The sequence below is a fragment of the Aulonocara sp. 'chitande type north' Nkhata Bay genome, linkage group LG13 (genome assembly GCF_057382095.1).
Source record: "Aulonocara sp. 'chitande type north' Nkhata Bay isolate Kocher_YH1m ecotype deep benthic linkage group LG13, A_spYH_male_GT1.1, whole genome shotgun sequence".
Lineage (NCBI taxonomy): Eukaryota > Metazoa > Chordata > Actinopteri > Cichliformes > Cichlidae > Aulonocara > Aulonocara sp. 'chitande type north' Nkhata Bay.
The window spans coordinates 24,992,422-25,013,531 of record NC_141356.1 but is presented as its reverse complement, the minus strand read 5'-3'; the positions used below and the strand labels follow the sequence as shown (position 1 = coordinate 25,013,531).

The following is a 21,110-nucleotide window of genomic DNA, read 5'->3' as shown; positions in this document are numbered from 1 at the left end:
ATCCAGGCCGTATTTTTTTTTTTCTTTCCCTGCTCTTTCTTTTTCTCTCTGCCCATCCTTCCTCAAGTGACTAACCTTTGACTCTGTGTGTGTTATGTCTGCCTTTGTTAAGGGAGAAGATGGAAAGCCAGCTGGACAAGGAGGCCCGGTTCTGTCAGTTAATGGCCCACAGCTCTCATGACTCGGCCATTGACACAGACTCCCTGGAGTGGGAGACGGAGGTGGTGGAGTTTGAGAAGGACAGGGTAAGAGTAGTGGTCAGGTCTTATTGCTGAGATTGAATTGGTCACATGCTAATCTCCTGAGAGCCAGCAGACCCCTAAGATCTGTCAAAACATGATGGCATTAAAATGGGTTTTTCAGAATGAGCCAAGTGACACTTATGTTATTGGCTTCACAGGATGACATGGATTTGAAGGCGCTTGGGTTTGATATTGCAGAGGGGGTAAATGATCCATATTTACCTGGAGATTGTGGCATTTTTGTTACACGGGTGGACAAAGGAAGTATCGCAGATGGAAGGTTAAGGTATGAGCTGCCTCAAGAAAAGATCTGTTTATGTGGCTTTATTAATGCTTTATTAAATACCTCACCCTTTGTTCTCTCATGTTTTTTAGAGTGAATGATTGGCTATTGAAGATTAATGACATCGACCTGACCAATAAGGACAGGAAGCAGGTGGTGAAGGCTGTTCTTAATGGCGGAGGACTGATCAATATGGTGGTACGAAGGAGGAAGTCTCTAGGAGGAAGGCTGGTCACTCCTGTCCATATAAACCTTATGGGACACAAAGGTATACTACTGTCTCTATAAATGGATTGAAATATTTATATAGATGTCTGCATTTTCCTTGTTCATCAACCTCTTTTTGTCTTTTGTATCTTAGACAGTGGCATTGGTCTGGAAAGTGGAGTGTTTGTCACTGCCATTGTCCAGGGAAGTCCAGCAGCGAGGGAGGGCTCTCTCACAGTTGGAGACAGACTCATTGCTGTGAGTTAGTTTCAGCTTCTATGAAATCCCCTCTCTCTATTTTTTTTTGATACTCTCTTCCTGTATGTCTGGCACACTGCAGTTCACAGAGGTTTCTTTGGGTTTCTAATCCAGCCCTTGATCCATTTCAGTATCCACACTCCAAAAGTAGATAAGGTGGGATTTGGCTGAGGGTGTGAAGTGGAAGGAGGGAAGTCTCCTCTTCTGATTAAATCCTCAAAATCTTGGAGCTCTGCAGTGGTAGGTGGAGCTGTCTCCAAGCACATAGCTGCAGTATACTCACCCCAGAGGGGAACTGAAGAGAGACGTGTCAGAAATCCTTCTTTTTAAAGGAGATGGAAACGCGGCCTTGTATTTAGTGCTAATCTTCCAGCAGCAGCAGAATTCTTAGGTCCCTGGTTTGTTTAGAATCATGAAACATGTGCATCACCTTTAAAGGACTTAACGCACGTAAAATCTGCGCAAATATTTAGTGGGTTAAAAATATTTTCTTAATGCACCTCTTCACTTTGACCATGTCGTATAACTAGATAAATCTGCAGTATGATTTTTAAATTTTTGAATCCGAATATACAGATCTGACCAATCAGACCACTCTATTTGGCAACAAGTCTAGCACTTTAATAACACAATTTTACTTCAGACACAGAGCAAGTCACCGCTCCGGGACAATCGGCTCTCTGAAATTATTTCTCTGCCTCCTCAGATGTGTTCCCAACTCTTCTAACAAGAGTTCAAATTGCCCCACTGACATCCAGAAATATGCATGAAAGTGGTCCGTTACAACACGATTGGCTCATGTTTCTCACCTTGGTGATTCTTTGGCTCTTTGTGGCCATGAGCAACTTTGATGTTACAGAATTCCCATATAGATTTGACTACCTTGTCTCCCTTTTTATATAATCTCTTTAGCATGACTTAATAAATGCATAGTTGCATTTGCAAAAAAAGAGAACAGCGTGCTGAACTGGAGGTGAAATAAGTACAAAATGCAAATGAATGCCCGCTACTGAACCCTAAAGATCAGAAGTGAAGGTTTCTTTCCCCTGCTTGTTCTAGGTTCAGGCATGATGTTCTTTCAGGACATAATTTATGTTAAATCTCAGCTGTAATAAAGTACGTAGTTTGCTCTTCAGTATCTTTGACCTTGTTTGTGTTTTGGAGAATCCTCTCAGGTCACGTCTGTTCTAAAGGAATGTGCAGACTGCAGTGTGAGGGGTTGTTGAGACTGAAATGTATTGGCCTAGATTTCTTGTGGTTTTCCCACCGCAGTAGCATATGACACATCTCGGAGCCTGGGAATCTCATGTTTAGGAGATTTGTCACCTGTATGTGTTTGTAGATGTGTATCTGTTATAGTGATACTGCTACCCAAGATGTACAAATGCATCGGGGGAATATCAGGAAAGACAAGTGTGCATTGCTTTTGTGTTGAAGGACCTGCTTTTATTTCCAGTGTTTTTCCCCATTCTGCAGATAAACGGAATCGCTCTGGATAACAAGTCTGTGACAGAGTGTGAGGCTTTGCTGCGTAGCTGCAGGGACTCTCTCAGCCTCTCTCTTATGAAGGTGGGCCAGTATTCATCTCACTCTGTGAACTCTGAGAGCCTGACTGAAAGTTTTTAAAAGATTTCCTTTCTACTGCTGTCCGTCCTACATAGCAGGTTTACAAATTCAACAGTGTGGTTTGTGAGAACTGAGAAAACTGACTCATTTTGTTTGTCAGTGTATTCTTTTAAAAAACGAAAGTATGTTTATCAGGTGTGGTTAATCGCTTCCATTGCTCTCTCTACAGTTTTTCCCTCACAGCACATCAGGCCAGAACATTTTTGAGAGTCTGCGCGAGTCATCAGAGAAGTCAAACGGGCGCATTCACCTGTCGGAGATTCACTCCCGGAACAGTCGGAATCTCAAACATAACAGCTCGACACAGACGGACATTTTCTGCCCAGATGTTGGAAGCGCTAGCACAGGCAGCATTTCTGGGGAGAGGAGAAAGGTCAGAGGTGAATCTGATGACATGTATGGTGACATCAGCAGGCCCTTCTCCACAGGATCCCTCCATGCCACCAGCCTTCGGCCATCTTCAGACTTGGGAAATGGCCGGTATGGGCCCAGTGCTTTCCAAGAGTGCTGTCCCTACACGAAAGCGCCTTCCTCTTTGCCCTTTGAGCCAGTTTCACCTGCAGACTGCATCACCATGGATGCAGCCATGGAGAAGAAGCACAGTGGCGGCACATGGCCAAAAATGATAGTGGGAAGTATGTCGGTCGCTCCAGATACTAGAGACACTAGTCCAGTCTCTGCAGCCACCCAACTCTCCATCTACAAATCACCCAAGCAGAGGAAGTCCATCTTTGACCCAGACACTTTCAAACGCCCTGAAACACCTTCCACTAAGATGGAGTACATGGCAGCCAATCAGACTGCAGCAGTGGCTGCTGCTGCTGCAGCAGCTTCTCACTCTCCACAACCTTCAAAGACAGAGTCCCTCTCCTCCTCATCAACCCCTACCCCAACTCCCCCAACCCCACCCACTCGCAGCGACTCCTTCAAATTCAAACACAAACATCAAAGCAGCTCTGCCTCTGACTGCACAATCACCTCTGACGGCAAGGGAGAGGCTGCCATCTCCATGGCAGCAGGCGAGTGCAGAGACAGGAGTGAGCGAGAAAGGGACAGGAACGGAAACCACTATTTTGTGGAAGGCAAGGTCCTCACCTCACGGAAGTCTTGTGATGAGGACATTGGTCGTACCAGAGGGGAGGAGCCAGAGGTGAAGAGGCCGCGCCCTAAATCTGCCCCTGCCCTTCGACGTAGGATGACCCCTCAGACCATTACTCTTCCCACCTTCCAAGTGAGTTGAGGGGCTCAGAGGTGCAAAAGTGCATTTAGTTTGAGTCACATTTGTTTTTGCTTTTCCCATAAAATATTATTTTGCTTTCACCCTCAGTCAAACTGGGGTAGTTTTGATTAGAAGCCTCTGTAATGCAGAGAATATGATGTATTTGAGGGAAAATTCAAAATGGGACCTTTCAAATCATCCCGGTGGGCCAAAGCTTCCATTTTATAATAGAATTTACAGCCCAGACAGAGTAAAGCCTCTGGGATTTGCCTCTTGCCAGTCTGTCGGAGTGATTGATGCCTTGCACCCCGTGCACAAGCTGAGTCAGAATCGAGTGCTCAAATACCATACCTGGAGAATGCATTATGGATAAATGTTATTTTCAGTGTTAGGAGATGTTCAGGTTGTCATTCTTGCCATATGGTACTTGCCCCACTGTTTAATTTTTAACTGTCATTAATCACAGAGCTACTCTAATGATGAGCATTCACCAGAGCCCAGGGACATGCTGCGTTCCTCCCCCAGCCGCTCTCATAGACACAGTGTCGGCTTTGTCCCCACAGTCTACGGTGGATCCCTACCTCCGAGTAAGTTTGCAGACTGCTGAAGCATAGGTCGGTCCCTATGTGCTCTCAGGATAATCACAGATTCCAGCGTCTATAAAATGGTCGTGTGTGTGTGAATGTGTGTAATTGGCAGATTCCACCCACCGTGGACTGTCACCTTGCCCCGCTGTGACGGCCGTGATGAGGAATCCAGTGTACACTGTGCGCAGTCACCGTGTTCATACCAGCAATTGTCCATCTGTCGCATCCCAGATATGCCACCAGCACACCCACACCAGGTTATAGCCTTTAAATGCCCACAGTTTCCTTGAACCCAGCTTTAAAACTGACGGTTTATCTTCAGGCTACTTTAACTGGAAGTTTAGTGTTTTGTAATGACTAATGATTTAAAATTATCCAGTTCCCCAAGGCAAACTGACAGTTATTTTACATACCTGCTGTTGCTTTGCCTTAATATCGAGATGTTGCAATTTAGCCCAGCCACTCACAGTTTTCAAAGTTTTGTCATATACAGTAAAAAAACATGCTTCTCTGTACAAAAAAACAAACACATAAACTAAATAAATAGTTTATCAATTATTCTATTATTAAAAACATTAGAAATACAGTAGAAATAATAAGATTTATACATATGATATAACATTGAGTGTGCACTTGTGTGTCTGCAAAACTGAAGTAGTCCAAAAGGTAATAAACTCCTGTCAAGTGTTAGAACTTTAAAGGCAGTGGGGAACAGAGTTCTTTAGTCTACAGGTCTGAGTAAATTTGTAAAAATCAGCCTAAATAATTAAAAAAGAATCTGTGTTCAGTTATGATGGTCTCAAAGCTTGTTTTCTTTCCCTGTGCAGCCCACAACACCAGGGTCGTCTGAGCCTGGACCTGAGCCAGCAGAAACGCTCAAATGACTTCTCCGAATCCTCATCATCACGCAGCAGCAGAGCTTCACACGGTACAAACTCACTGCCATCCAGTGCACGGCTCGGTCAGTCTGACACGCACGCACGCACGCACATGCACACACCAGCAGTCCCAAAGCTCAACACCACTTTTTCTATTTGCATTCATTTTTGTGTCTTATCCTTCTCATGCTTCTGACAGGTTCTTCCAATAATGTTCACTACCGCACAGAGAGGATCAAAATCCCCTCTACTCCCCGCTACCCGCGCTCCATGCTGGGCTCAGACAGAGGTACTGTGCCTGCTGGTAAAATACAGTCAACACATCAAATGATTGTTAAAATATGACTATTGAAGTCTCTCAGATCAAACTCTGAGGGGGCAGAATTCCAGACTTTTTATTTTATTTATTTTGTTTGTTTGTATTTTTTTCAATGTCTGCTTTACTATTGTTGAGCTTGGTTAGTTCAGTGTTTTTTATAGAGGTTTAAACTAAGGTTAAACTGCCTAAGCAGAAAAATCTTTACCAGTTTGTGTCATCAGTAAGTGGTTTGCTTATCACCTCTGGGTTCATGTGGGTCAGTAGTCAAATTGTGTTAAGACACAAGAATAACATCTAGATCTAAGTGATTAATCCAAACACTCCTCAGGTTGCTAGAATAATTTTTCTTCTGATTCAAAATGTCAAACTAACATTTGCATGAGGCAAATAAAAAAATAAAAAAATAAAGATTTGAGGAGAAAATTTAGGTTTTTAATGATCTTTTCTGGGAGGGAAAATGTTATGAAGTTGAAGTTTTCATATTTCAGTGTGTATTTTAGGAATGTCCTTATTCTTTTCTGCTCCTCTTTACCTAAACCCAGGCTCCCTCTCGCATTCCGAGTGTAGCAGTCCCAGCCTCATCACGCCTCCACAATCACCACTCAATCTGGAGACTTCCTCATTTGCCAGCAGCCAATCACAAGGATCCATTTCTACTTTGCCTCGGATCTCAGTCAGCCCTGTGCCAATAGGGGAGCGCAGGAAAGACAGGTATGATGTAGAGAACTATTCCCACATTAAAAAGAAAATTAAATTAAAGGGAACATAGAAGATGCTAACTGTGTGTGACCATCTTGTTGAGAGATTTTTTGCAGCGTCTGCTATCGGACTGAGATGCTGCAAAAATTTCCCTCCGAATGGTGTAGTTGTTGGCTGAATGATGATTAGAAGCTGGTACTATATAGCCTGTGTCTGCCCTCAAGGATCCTCCTAGGCTATTTCAAAAGGTGTTGCTAGGCAACAGGTCCATCATGGTCAGTTGTGCAATCCCCCCATTGAAATTCAGATTGAAATCCTATTAAAACTCCATATGGTAATATGGTTTGCTGTTTTTCAAAAAAGCAGTTTTTTTTTAAATGTTTTGTTGGAATCTTCTATCTTTTAACTTTCCTGCCACATATTTTATAACCAACACCACTCTTTTACATGTTACTATCTCTGTATGATATCTGTCTTCCATTTTCCTCTTTATCTTCCTCTTGCCTCTCTGCAACCCTCCACTTCCAGATCTCTTTACCGTAATCGCTCTTTTCTAAGGATTCCTCTGGCTGCAAGGCCGAGGTTCTCCTCTCTCAGGAGCCTCAGGTTTGTTCCTTCTCACAGTGATACAAACAAGGATATGCCCCCCCCCCCCTTCCCCCAGCCTTCTCCCCAGCCCATGTTGTCAACATGTAATAGTTGGATAGAGAAAAAGGAGGACCAGAAAGGCTTGTGAGGTTTATGTGGACTATATGGAATGCAAAAAGAGGTTTTTATTTATTTATTTTTTTTATACTTTTTTTTTAACCCACCCCAAGAGTTGTGTAATTCTGAGACAGATGGTTGTTTGCATGCAGCAGTGTGATTTGTGCCTGAGGACACAGAACTCTTGATTAGATACACTTTCAACTTCAAAGGTTTGGTGTTGTTTATGTGCCCCGCCCATATCTCTCTCCATGTCAGAAAGCCATTTGAATCTAGCAGGGTGCATGTAGCATCCGTGCTCTATGATAACACCATAGTCACTATGCATGTGTGCACTGCTGGTTTTTAAGCCAAGTCACCCTTTAGTCTGCAGTATGTATGTTATGCACTGGTATCATTATTATTCAGCCTCAAGCTTCTAGATCATGATCTTTTTGTTTGTTTTTGTACCGCACCACTCTCTTTACCCTGGTCTCTGGCTGCTAATCCACTCCCTCTTATCTACCTACATGAAACTGTAACCCATATCCAAAGCCACCTTGTTATGAAGACCCACAAAATTCATGCAAATCTTCTTCATGTGAAAGGATTTCACATGGCTGTGATTTCACTTTTGTGCACATTGTCTCTGTAAAGCTGCGGTTTCTTCTATAAGACGGTCACAATGTGGCACTCTGCAGAGATGATCCACTACATACCTGTGGGTGGGGGGTGGTATTGAAGCTTGGTGTTAAATATTCTTAAATTTGAAGATAAGCTTTTTATTCATAACTTATTTAGAATTTGAACCAGATGTAATTTTGTGTAACTTAAGGAAAAGCCCAGTCAGGAAGTAACTCCCCAGATCTGTAAGGAAACATATTACCCTCACTACCTTGTACTCCTGTGTGGTGACCTACTTATAACTGCATTTATGTGATTCTGTTCATTCATGTATATATATTTTTTTCCTCTTTTCCCCCATTAGGCCATACCTGGAGGAACCCCGCAATGTCATTGTGCACAAAGGTGCAGAGCCTCTGGGCATCTCCATTGTCAGTGGGGAGAACGGAGGAATCTTTGTGTCTAAAGTCACTGGAGGTAGCATCGCCCACCAGGCAGGACTGGAGTATGGAGACCAATTACTGGAGGTATGAACAACCTACTGTTGGTCAAAAAGGTTACATACCTTCAAGCAACATAAATAAGAGTTTACTGGCAGATGCCTGCAAAATAGAAACACAGTAATACAGATGCCACAAATATATTCAGTCTTCAAAGGCACAGTCATTTTGCTGCCTACCATACATTTATTCTGTTTGGCTTCACTTCCTGGAGGACTGTATTCATTAGTGCTGAAGCTGTTCCCAGTATTTTAATACTTGCTGAAATGCCTTTTTCTTTTTTCCCTCTACACAAGTAAAATAACTGCACAAGCTGTCACATCAATTGTGAGTTTACTGTAGCTGTAGATGATGCACAGTTTAGGTAGTAAAAAAGAGAAACACTTAGTAGGAATGTTTTTGAAGTGAAGAAATATACCCCCACTGCGTTTGCAGAAATTTAGCTGCGTGTTCCATAATTTTGATTTATTTCACCATCACATAAAGTAGTGGAGCCTTTAACAGTGCTTCGGCTTGTCGCTTCCCTTTTAAGTAAGAGCCACAGCGTCTGGGCTGCTCCAGTGTAACGTGCCCTCTTCACATTTTTACAGGCATGCAACAGCATATGAGTGAGTCCAAAAAATATCTTTTTTTTTTTCTTTTTTTTTTAAGCATATCTGTTTCGAAGCAAGATATTAATAGATATGTCACCGATATATTTATTATTAGTTGTTGAAGCTCAGTAAAAATGAAAGCAGATGCCTCCTTGATCTGGAGCTCTGACTATTATAATGTATTTTAAGGGCTGAGGTGCATGCATTCAGCTCTACATTCATGCATATGTACACTCTTCCTTTTTAATGACTAGTCAGCTCTCATAACTCATAACTACTTTCTTCACCAATTGCTGCAAATAACTGAAAGCATAGGTGTCAAACATAAGGCTTGGAGGCCAGAATCGGCCAGGCAAAGATTCCAATCTGGCCCACTGGATGGCTTTGGAACAAGTAAAGGAAGGCATCTTGCATCTAAATTTTGGACTTTTAACTGTATTTTCATAGGTTTTATAGCAGTTCCTAGTGATAAAGACACCCCCCCCCCCCCATTCTCATTTATACAACACAAAGTAATTAACTAATATATAAACAAATTAAATAATTTTTTTTTAATGTTAGTGAACTTTTCTGTCTACTCTAGAAATTTGTCTGTAATTTTACGTATTGATTCTTAAATTGTAAAAAATAATTCTACAGCAACATTTCTTTATCATGTAGATAAACAGAGGTACTTCTTTTTCTTCGTTTCACTTGTCCTCCCCACTTCACATCAAAGCTATATGTGGCCCACAATTTAGAATGAGTTTGACATCCGTGACTTAAAGCATTTAATAGACTGATAATAGAATATATTCCCGTGTCTTCCTTCATTCCCTGTCCTAATCACACTTTTCTCACTTTATCAGTACAATGGCATCAACTTGCGGAACGCTACTGAGCAGCAAGCTCGTCTCATCATTGGCCAGCAGTGCGACACCATCACCATTATGGCACAGTACAACCCACACATGTACCAGCTGGGCAACCACTCTCGCTCGAGGTAATGTGGCGTTAGTGTAGGGTTAGTTTTTATCGGTTTTATCGGTTCCAGCTGCATTTTAAATACACTGTGGCAGTGAGGCCAGGTGTTACATCTTATTGACTTGCACTTTTCTAGCTGAGTATACATAAAGTAATATCTGAAACAGCACTTGATCACCCAGGTGAAAAGATTAACTTTGTAGCTGTTTGTCTTTAAATATTAGAAATGTGCACAGAGTCAGACCAACACAAAAGGTTTTAGGCTCATTTCAGCATTGACTGTATCTTTTTTTTTTTTTTTTTAATAAGATCCTGACACATTAAAGTGGACCTATTATGCTTTTCCTTATATTCTGCCATGTATATAATGAAGTTTCAAATAATGAAGCCAGTGTAGGTACAAGCTAAAAGCTCGGGGTTCATATTGCCCTTCTATTCTTTTTTTTTTTTTTTTAAATTGTAATAGGTCAGCTTTAAAGCATCTCCACATATGCAGAATATAGCAAAAAAAATACTAATACCTAAAATGATTCATCTGTTAGCCTGATGCTTTTCTATTATTTAAATTCTTGTGATCTTTCACCAGTTCTTAACGAGAGAAAACGCACAATATAAAGCAAGGAACAAAGTTACAAAGTCTGAGTCACTCTAATTAAAATTAATGCACTTGGCCAGTTTGCACTGGGTCCAATAAAAGCTGGTGTTAATCTAAATTTGGACTTTTTTGATACTTGGATTGGCTACAGAATACGTTCAGGTCAAATAAAACATTTGTGACATTTATGAAGCGCATCAATCATAACTCCCTTTTTAATGCAATCAGTGTAACCTATTTTGCACTGCAGCTCCCGTCTGGAGCCGGTCAGTACTCAGCCAACTCCGCAGGGCAGTGGGACCGCTACACCTGACAATCACTCCACCATCGATACACTCAGTGAACAGGACGAGGGCACACTCACTCCCTCCTCCAAGCAGACTACGCCCACTACCAGCCCTCACAATTTTATCAGGTACACATGTAGGCAAAGATGGGAAGACAATTACACACACAATTACACTTCATTATCTCTGTAACTGACTCTTGTTGCCCTCCAGGATGCCGTCTGAGGGGGGCAGGAAAGCGGGTGAGCCGCGGCTCGTAACAGTACGCAGGCCTGGGGTGGAAGTAGGGGTCACACTCTGTGGAGGAAACCTGAGGGGTGTCTACATAGAGAGTCTGGATGAGGACAGTCCAGCTCGAGGTCCCGATGGGCTGCTTCCTGGGGACCTCATCCTGGAGGTAGGGACATATACTGTAACCCTACCCCACATTCACAAACAGACACATGGAATTTTATAATGGACCTGGATAGATTTCATACAGTATATTCATATTCAGTCGGATGGGTAACTGGAAAGATCAGTCATTTTAAATTTGTCATTTTTGCATGAATATTGTATTAGTAACTAGTAAAAGCCTCATTCATGTTTTGTTCTGTAGATGCAGTGTTTCCCTAAACGCCTCACTAAGACAGACACGTGATGTTACTGTCTTGAGAGGAGACATGTGATCTGACCTCGATAAACCCAACTACCAGCTATACACTACATGTCTGAGCAGGACAAGTTTGCTAACTGCCTATAGGTGTGCAAACCCAGTCATGTTGGCAATTAAATGTAATTGTCTGCAAAATGGTCCTCCAGCTGTTTCTGTTTAGTTCCACTTACTATTGTTGCCCATGTCCCAACCTCTTTTAGACATGCTGATGCCATCAAATTCATTGTATTCTATTGTGGAGAAAAAAAAATATGGGTGCATGAGATTTGCAAACCGTTGCATTCTGTTTTTATTAACATTTTACACAGGGACTTTTTTGGGAATTGGGTTTATATGCTCTTTTTGTAGTGGTTTTGTTTGTTTTTTTTTTCCTGCACATTTCCCACAGTTTGATAATCTGATCATAGCAGCATGGCTGCAATTTACCGTAATTGCCTGCCGTTCAGGTGGTTTGTGGTTGTGAAAGTGTCATGCAAAACTTTCATTCAAGATATGAGAGAACTGATCATCCAAATGAAATCATACCTGAAACAGCATTTTCAAACATAAAGATGTGTCCTTGTTTCCTATAGATAAACGGTAAAAATATTTAGGTGTAATACCAGCCACAATACTAATTTGTTGTTTTGCTGTGTCTTGTAACTTTTTGTGCTATTGTTTCTTAAAACAATAGGGGGTGGTGGTCCCCATCTTTAAGAAGGGGGACCGGAGAGTGTGTTCCAACTACAGGGGATCACACTCCTCAGCCTCCCTGGGAAAGTCTATGCCAGGGTGCTGGAAAGGAAAGTTGAACCTCGGATACAGGAGGAACAATGTGGTTTTCGTCCTGGTCGCGGAACACTGGACCAGCTCTTTATCCTCTCCAGGATACTTGAGGGTGCATGGGAGTTTGCCCAACCAGTCTACATGTGTTTTGTGGACTTGGAGAAGGCATTCGACCGTGTCCCTCGGGGTGTCCTGTGGGAGGTGTTGCGGGAGTATGGGGTGTCTGGCCCATTGCTACGGGCCATTCGATCCCTATACAACCGTTGCAAGAGCTTGGTTCGCATTGCCGGCAATAAGTCGGACTCGTTCCCGGTGGGTGATGGGCTCCGCCAGGGCTGCCCTTTGTCTCCGGTTCTGTTCATAATTTTTATGGACAGGATTTCTAGGCGCAGCCAAGTGGCGGAGGGCTTTCGCTTTGGTGGCCTCAGAATCTCATCTCTGATTTTTGCGGATGATGTGGTTCTGTTGGCTTCATCGGGTGAGGGCCTCCAGCTCGCACTGGAACGGTTCGCAGCCGAGTGTGAAGCAGCGGGAATGAGGATCAGCACCTCCAAATCTGAGGCCATGGTTCTCAGCCGGAAAAGGGTGGAGTGCCCACTCCGGGTCGGGGATGAGTTCCTGCCCCAAGTGGAGGAGTTCAAGTATCTCGGGGTCTTGTTCGCGAGTGATGGGAGAAGGGAGCCGGAGATCGACAGACGGATTGGGGCTGCAGCTGCAGTAATGCGGACGCTGCACCGGTCCGTCGTGGTGAAGAGGGAGCTGAGTGTAAAAGCGAAGCTCTCAATTTACCGGTCGATCTACGTCCCTACCCTCACCTATGGCCACGAGCTGTGGGTAGTGACCGAAAGAACGAGATCGCGGATACAAGCGGCAGAAATGAGCTTCCTCCGAAGGGTGGCTGGCCTCTCCCTTAGAGATAGGGTGAGAAGTTCGGCCATCCGGGAGGGGCTCAGAGTAGAGCAGCTGCTGCTCCACATCGAAAGGAGCCAGCTGAGGTGGTTCGGGCATCTGATAAGGATGCCTCCTGGGTGAGGTGTTCCAGGCATGTCCCACCGGGAGGAGGCCCCGGGGCAGACCCAGGACACGCTGGAGAGATTATATCTCTCGGCTGGCCTGGGAACGCCTTGGTATTCCCCCGGATAAGCTGGAGGAGGTGGCTGGGGAGAGGGAGGTCTGGGCCTCTTTGCTTAGGCTGCTGCCCCCGCGACCCGGCCCCGGATAAAGCGGATGAAGATGGATGGATGGATGTTTCTTACAACTTGAGTGCCAGAAAGTGCTGGCATTTCCCCCCCCCTGCCTGTCTTTGTTTTTCATTGATTTCATTGATCTCGTCTTCATCTGTGTTCTCTCCCACTTGGCAATTTCTCCAGAACATCACAAACTCATACAAGACAATTCCTGCCATTCTCCTGTTTTTTAGCTCTCTGCCACAAAAAGCCTGCAGTTGTGAATTGCCATGCGGCTTTGTCATCAGGCGGCACAGCATCAGTCTGTCCGTCACACTCGCATCCCGTTTGTTTTCTTCCCCCATACATGGCACAAATCAATACTGCGACGCTTTAATACAGCTGAAAGCTCGGAGGAAATCTTGTTTGCTTGTGCACCATTCACATGCCGATGAAATGATTACAGGAGTGTAAACATTCATCAGATTTCGCCCTTTTTATTTTCGTGATGTAACGAGAAATAAGCCTCCCTTTTTTCGCATTCTCCTTTCTTTCAGTACAACTCGGTGAATATGAAGAATAAGACAGCCGAAGAGGTTTATGTTGAGATGTTAAAGCCTGCGGAGACAGTCACATTAAAGGTGCAGCATCGGCCTGATGACTTCAACGTGGTCAAAGATATTTCAGGAGATGGCTTTTACATTAGGTATGTGCTTGTACTTGCCTTAAACATACGGTCACGTAAGAGTTTTGTGATCCAGGTTTCTAAAAAGAGACCGCTAATTTTCCCACAGCAGCCTCATCTCTTTTTCTTCTGCTAAATATAGAACCATCACGAGAGAGCCTTTGGACAAGCTGGACTCTTTCTCATCTAACCAGTTATGTCCCAGATCCACTGTATCACTGCAGCGAAGCTAATCACGCTACAGATTTAGGTTATCTGATCTCAGTACACACCAGATGCAACACCACATCCATTTTAGTTCTCAGTGTTTGCCAGGGCATTAGAGATTCACGGTGTATGAATGGAAAATTAAGTTCTATAATAGTCACTTTTATTGTTGGGTGTCAGTCTGGGCGTTGTTGCCGCAGCTGCTGCAGTCACTTGTCATATAGGCAAGTGGGCTTGTGATGTCATCTGCAGTAAATATACTCAGCTTCTGTGGCTGTCATAGACGGGCTGCTCGGGAGTGACTTACAAACCTCCAGTATGAGGAAAGCAAGGCTTATATTGAAAATGAAATAGACACTTTCTTTCTTTTGCTCATGTGTTACTGATTCTTCGTTTTGTTCTCTTCACACTTATCTTGTGTGATTCCTCACCTCCTTTCTCACTTTATCAACTTCATGCTCCTCTGCTCCTTTCGTTCTGCTCCGTTCTTCATAACTCCCCATCTATCTTTGTCTCTTCCTCCCACCAGAGCACTTTACGACAGGGTGGGGGAGGCCGAGGGGGACCTCAGTTTTAAGAAGGATGACATCCTGTACGTGGATGAGTCTTTACCAAAGGGCATCTTTGGGACCTGGATGGCCTGGCAGCTAGATGAGAACGCGCAGCAGATCCAGAGGGGGCAGATCCCCAGCAAGTACATGTGGGTGGAAACTGCAAATACACAATATATTTCTATCATCACCATTCATAAACAATTTGTACATCACCATTCATATTTACATTGCTGTCGTCACATTTACAGTTGTGAGTACAATATTGACAGTTTTCCTTTTTTCTTCAATAATAATAAAAATCTAAAGAAAAAATAAATGAAGGGAAGGAAAAATGCACACACATATTTAAAATCTAACAGACTTTAGTATTAACGTCTCGCTGTTGTTTAAAAAATAAAAATAGGTCTTTATCTCCAGAAAAATGATGTCGTTCATTCCATCAGATTTCCCAAATTCTATCCAACCACATATGTTGGAAGGTCGAGCTTCAAGCATCTAATTGCAATGCATTTAATTTAGTTGCTGCTGTCAGTGGTAATTATAACAGATATTTATACTCAGGAATTAACCCGGGACCTTGGGCTCTTTTGCGTGATTTTGGTGAAATACCATCTTGAGAACTTTGTGTGGCCATCAAATTAGGTCAAGAACAAATATGTGTAGAGAGCTTCATAGAATAGGTTTCTATGGCTGAGCAGCTGCATCTAAGCATTACATCACCAAGCGCAATGCAAAGTGTTGGATGCAGTGGATTACAGCACGCTGCCACTGGAACCCAACAGAACTTCTTTAGTATGAATTAAGGTGGAGACTGCAAACCAGCCTTCTCGTCCAACATCAGTGTCTGACCTCACAAATGTGCTCCTGGAAGAACGGTTAAAAACTCCCATAAAAGCTTCTGAGCCTTGTGTTACAGCTGCAGAGAGTGGCCCAACATCATATTAAGTCCTATGGATTAAGAATGGATATCACTCGAGTTCATATGTGTGTAAAAGCAGAGGAGTGAATAGTTTTGGCAATGTAGCGTGTATGTGGGCAAATTTTTGCCATCACTTCTATTGTTCTGAAAAATCAGATTATAACCTTCCATTTGAATTCTCCATGTATCTGAGCTTGTTTTTTCCCATTTCTTACACATATTTTTAAGCTTGTAGCAGCTGTGACCATTATCCCTGCCATGCTGCTGCAATTTAGGAAGCACATTTAAAATCACTTACATTTGTTTTTAAATTGCACTGCAAGATCTTATTTTTGTCGTACTGCAGAGGTGTGGTGCTAAACAATATGCTTCTAGTTTGTCTTGGCATTAGGAACATTAGTCAATAACATTTAAATTCTGATTAAAGGTGATCCTGTTTTGGAAACCAACTCCTCAACTGCAGTCTAATATCTACAATAGGAATCCAAACTGACCTTTGGTTTGGATTCTCTTACATTAAAACTTTGTTTTGTGTCTGTTGTGTAGGATGGACCAAGAGTTTTACCGCAGACACAGCGTGACGGAAATGAAGGAAGACTCCAGTAAGACTCTCTCTGCAGCAGCCCGCAGATCCTTTTTCAGGAGGAAACAGAAACACAAACGCAGCAGCTCCAAAGACAGCAAAGAGATGGTGGCTTTGGACACCATCAGCACAGACTCCATCCCCTTCCTTGATGGTGCGATCAAAGGCTTAGATGTGTTGTTGTAGTAGTGGTAGTTGAACAGCATTTTTGATTGGCCTGCTTGTCCTGTTTTATTCAGACTGTGTGAGCTTGGCATACCAGCGAGTCCAGAAGGTGGAGTGCACCTCTCCCCGACCAGTACTCATCCTCGGGCCTCTCACAGACCCTGTCAAGGAGATGCTGGTGAAAGAATCCCCCGGAAAGTTCTGCAGATGTGTACTGGGTAAGGTGATGTCGTGCAGATGTTTCAGACCTGTAAATCTGGAGAATGAATACCTCATGTACATCAGTGAACTGCAACTAACGTTTTAGGAGGAAAGCTTTAGGGTGTAATTTAGCAAGCATTTAGTTTCTCATTTCAGTGTTTACTTTCTTTCATAGCAGGAATCTTCACTCTCGTACTTTTTCTGTCTCGTTTGCAGAGGTGATGAAGGCGTCCCAGCAAGCCATCGAGCGGGGCGTCAAAGATTGCCTCTTCATCGACTACAAGCGCAGGAGTGGACATTTTGATGTGACCACGGTTGCTTCTATAAAAGAAATAACAGATAAGGTATTATTCTGTGCTTTTCTTTCTCTTCAGATTTTATCGGACAAGATGAAACGACTGTCTGCATTTGGTCAAGATAAGCTATCACAGCTGTGGCTCTTTGATCTCTGACAGTGGACAATAAAAGGCAAGATCGCTGATGGTGAAAACGGTCGTCGATGATTGCCGTTATTTTTATGTCTTTTTGATGCAGGGCTGTCACTGTTTGCTCGACATCGCCCCGCACGCCATTGAGAGGCTCCACAGTGTTCACATTTATCCAATTGTTGTCTTTGTCCGCTACAAAAACGCCAAGCAGATCAAGTAAGTATCAACCTGTTTTATAACAAATTTGGACAGCATGACTTGGGGATGTCCCGGTATTTTTGTGTGTGTGTCTGTGTGGCTGATGGATGGATGGATGGATGGATGGATGGATGGATGGATAAATGGAGCAGGATAAGCCTTCACACTCTCTATCCCACCATGAACCCTTTGGCGCATCTGTAAAAGCACCACGCTCCAACACACACTTGCATAATCCGAAACAGCTGGTGAAACATCCTGGCTCCCGCCCCCCCAAGTTGAAGTGCTGTATGCCTTTTATCACTTAATATCTGTAGGTGTTTGTTGGACATTGTTGTTGTATTTTTAAAATTGGGACTTTAATACCTGAAAGTGTCAGTTTGTATTAAATGTTTTGAGTTATCAAAAGCTTAATTGGACACAATGGAAGAGTAGAAAAGATGGTTTTGTACACTTTTCCACGAATACGTGTTTGCCCCCTTCCTGATTTCTTTTTTCTTTTTTTCTTTTTTTTTTTAAATGTGTTCTGAAACATTTAAGTGTGACTGTGATCTGAATGACTTTTTTTTTTTTTTCCTTCCCTCACAGGGAACAGAAAGATCCGATTTATCTGCGAGACAAAGTGTCTCAAAAACATTCCAAGGAGCAATTTGAAAGTGCACAGAAGATAGAACAAGAATACAGCAAATTCTTCACAGGTATGTATTCAGTCAAGTTATCTTTAAAAAAAACAACAACGCACAAACAGAAAAAAAAACGCTTGGCTTTAATAAAGTATTTTTGTCTTTTCAGGTATTGTCCAAGGCGGCACCCTCCCGTACATTTGCACTCAGATCATGACTATAGTTGATCAAGAACAAAGTAAAGTCCTGTGGACTCCACTCGGCTGCCCCTAGAGGAGACGAGCAGCTATTACAGCAAGCTTCGGCTTTCATCCCCATTCCCCGCACACTAATTAACCCTTTCACACTACACCATTAGGTACACTACATAGAGCTAGTTGTGTAAATTATTGCTATATTTTTTTTAATGTTGTCTTTTGTTATGATTCCTAATCAGAACCTCGTTTATTTTGTGATGTACTCGGGAGCAGGTTAGTAGCACTGGATATCAACATTAGAGTTCTTTCAGTCTTCCCTAAGGGTTTGTGGTGGTGTATTTGTGATGCTGCAATGTAAGCGTCCGTTTACAGTCAAAAGACGAGTCTGACTATTGGTGTTCAATATTTGCTTGAATGCGTGTGCCCCGCCCCCATGTACGCAAACCTCCTTACTAATGAAGTTCAGCCACCTCTGACCCGCCCGTGTACCAGATGACATTTGTGGTTTCCCTGAAATTATGCACCCATTTGATGATGACTGACAACTAATTGTATTGTGTGTGTGTGTATGTGTGTGCGTGTGAGTTTGAGTGTGGAGAGGGGGAAAAAAAGCAACATTGAGACTGTTGTACACAATTGTAATGACAATTTCAAATGAGTTGAATCACATTGATACTATGCTATAGAAATGTAATGCCAGGATCAGACATCACATTCGCGTGGTGTTTCATCACAAAACAGGAAAAAAAGAAGGAAAAAAAAAGAAAAGAAGTATCAAACCTCTTGAAGTATGTAGCTGTGGTCTTACTGAGCCCATCTCAGCAGTGATGGCCATCAAAACTCTAAACACATTGATGTTTGCTCTATGCATTGTGTTTCTGTAGTAGCTGGGTGTGTGGACAGCTTACGGGCCTTTCGGAAGTGCCTTCGGAGAAAAGGCCTGATCTGAAACCAGCCCTTGATCACTTAGCCAGAAAACTGAGGATTTTTTTTTCTTCTTTTCTTTCTTTCTTTTTTTTCTCTGAGTTTCTAATCTGGATCCGATGTATCATTTCACCCGTGGTGGACTAGATGATTCAGAGGCTGATTTGAGACCAGTACTATGTAGAGCGCATGACAATGGCGAGGTTTGGAGGGTAGGTCGAAGCGGCGACCAACGGGTCAACTCCTCAGAATGCACTCCAGGGCTAGACAGACCACTGTGTAACTATCATTCTCTCTTTAACATATATTTAACAACACTATAGAGTATACCTTATACAGTATGCAGATACAGAAAAAAAAACAAGCAAAAATATATATATAAGTATATATATATAAATATATAGTTCATGTATTTTCACTAGGTCATATGCCTAGGAACGTCTGGCAGTCAAGTCACGTCTTTGCAGGTATTAGCATGTGTTTTTCTTTTTTAATGTTTCTTTTTAAAGACTTTTTCTCTCTCTCTGTGGTTCGTTGCCAGTCACTTACGTACTCATTCAGAGACACTATGAAGCAAAATTTGCAGGGTAATGTCTTATTGGAGTTTCCTCTGATCCGTTTAAATGTTACTGACTTTTCATTGTTATTTAATTTTTTATTTTTTTTTTGTTATTCAAGAAGCAAAAAATATTGACTACAGATATTCTGCCCTTCCATCAAACCATATCCTGTATCTTGTTGTGCCAAAATCCACTAAGTCAACTTTATCCTTTATTTCTGTTTTGCACTTGTTTTTTCTGTGAACCTTAAACATGTCACTGTTCTTAGGTTTCCAGCAGATTATGAATAGGTACTCTAATTTTTGTTGTGGCTAATTCATGTTTTTATGTATCACATCAGTTCCTTACATTTCATTGATGGCCTTTTTATTCGTAATTAGGGGGAAAGGATCACTTCTTATTTGAAATATTAAAAAGGGATCTACTCTTGCACAGTTTTTCGAACAAAACAAAAAGGTCCACGTGTTTGACTATTGGGCTAAAGGAGTAAACAGAAGCAAACTGTAATGTTACTATTTTTATGAGTAGGTAGCGTATGTTTAGAGAGCAGGACACAACGTGAAGTGGTTGTACTTGTAGAGAAAGAGTGTAGATGCCAGGTACTGATTGAATTTTTCTTTTATTAAAAAGAATGTGATTTGTATGTTAAGACATTAACATGAGAATAAAGCTCATTTTCTGTATCACAACATGGGCTCATTGAGTCTTTTTTTTTTTTTTTTTTTTTGGTTAAATGACTATTTATGTTTGGGAAGTATCAAAGAAAATATGTTGGTACAACATGTACGATTTTCAGCATGCTTCTCAGTCTCATCTTCATGTTTTGGATCATGGTTTAAAGGAGAGCCGAGAGCAAATGCGCCACTAAAAATGCAGCCATGTCCTACAGAGATGTTTAAGGACAAAAGGGATCTTGTTTTACTGAAATTAGCAGATGAAATGGTTTCAGAGATGAGAAAAGGCAATTGGAAAATATCTGCCTGGAACTTAAGAAAAGTATACAATTCAGCGTCATTTCAGTGGCATAAAAGCAGCAGTATGAGCAGCATGAGACAAGTCATGCAAATTGGTTTGATCCAGGTCATTTGTAAAGGCAGCTCCATTATATCCACCAATATTTTTTTTTTCTCCTAAATTTTGAGAAACTGGTTGTTTATCAAATACAGAAACATGAGGCACTTAATACGACTACCTGATTAAAACTGTTCAGAGACCTTTAGAGCTACATCAAACTTCTAGGCCACTTTTTTGACACAATCCAATGGGATTTGTGTCTCCCTGGGATCAAACTGTGGATCTTTTGGGAATGTGTAAATCACTACACGATGAATCAAACTGCTAAAAGTGATTTTTCTTAGATTACTACAAAGATCTCACCTTCTTTTGGACATAAGTGTGTTACATCATAATTTGGAGCGCTGATATTTGTATAGAATTGAACTTTATCACTGGGTATATTATGAACACCAGCTAGTATAAAATGATATTATTTATTGTAATTATCATTGTGTTACACTGTTAAGCCCAGTGTTGCCATCTGATTGTGACTGACCCGTGTAATCTTGATGTTTATGCTGGCCAATCTGGCACTGAATTCTTACATTCTACCAGCATCTTTTCTTTCATGTTGGATTTTTAAAAAAATCAATCAGATTTCCATTAAAGACAAGTACCAAGACTTCACTATAATTTCTTTAACACAAACAAGAGTTTTGC

At 42.1% G+C, this 21,110-nt stretch overlaps 1 protein-coding gene across 4 annotated transcripts in view; it reads left to right on the top strand.

Annotated features, from left to right (window-relative positions):
• dlg5a (discs, large homolog 5a (Drosophila)) overlaps positions 1-20,083 on the top strand; it is a 40,099-nt gene extending 20,016 nt beyond the window's left edge. The window contains exons 11-34 of one of the 4 annotated variants that reach the window (XM_086259364.1): positions 113-245; positions 401-528; positions 618-793; positions 887-990; positions 2,467-2,559; positions 2,786-3,847; positions 4,302-4,422; positions 4,535-4,679; positions 5,250-5,350; positions 5,500-5,589; positions 6,162-6,330; positions 6,847-6,924; positions 7,991-8,153; positions 9,568-9,701; positions 10,528-10,692; positions 10,778-10,961; positions 13,708-13,856; positions 14,572-14,742; positions 16,062-16,252; positions 16,338-16,481; positions 16,681-16,808; positions 16,999-17,108; positions 17,679-17,788; positions 17,883-20,083. In XM_086259364.1, the coding sequence (XP_086115490.1) occupies positions 113-245; positions 401-528; positions 618-793; positions 887-990; positions 2,467-2,559; positions 2,786-3,847; positions 4,302-4,422; positions 4,535-4,679; positions 5,250-5,350; positions 5,500-5,589; positions 6,162-6,330; positions 6,847-6,924; positions 7,991-8,153; positions 9,568-9,701; positions 10,528-10,692; positions 10,778-10,961; positions 13,708-13,856; positions 14,572-14,742; positions 16,062-16,252; positions 16,338-16,481; positions 16,681-16,808; positions 16,999-17,108; positions 17,679-17,788; positions 17,883-17,986 (4,153 nt within the window). In that variant the 3' untranslated portion in view covers positions 17,987-20,083. Of the gene's footprint in view, positions 1-112; positions 246-400; positions 529-617; positions 794-886; positions 991-2,466; positions 2,560-2,785; positions 3,848-4,301; positions 4,423-4,534; positions 4,680-5,249; positions 5,384-5,499; positions 5,590-6,161; positions 6,331-6,846; positions 6,925-7,990; positions 8,154-9,567; positions 9,702-10,527; positions 10,693-10,777; positions 10,962-11,162; positions 11,340-13,707; positions 13,857-14,571; positions 14,743-16,061; positions 16,253-16,337; positions 16,482-16,680; positions 16,809-16,998; positions 17,109-17,678; positions 17,789-17,882 lie in introns of those variants that run through there. The other 3 variants (XM_086259363.1, XM_086259365.1, XM_086259366.1) reach the window with 3 other exon arrangements.
• Positions 20,084-21,110: the final 1,027 nt, after the last annotated feature.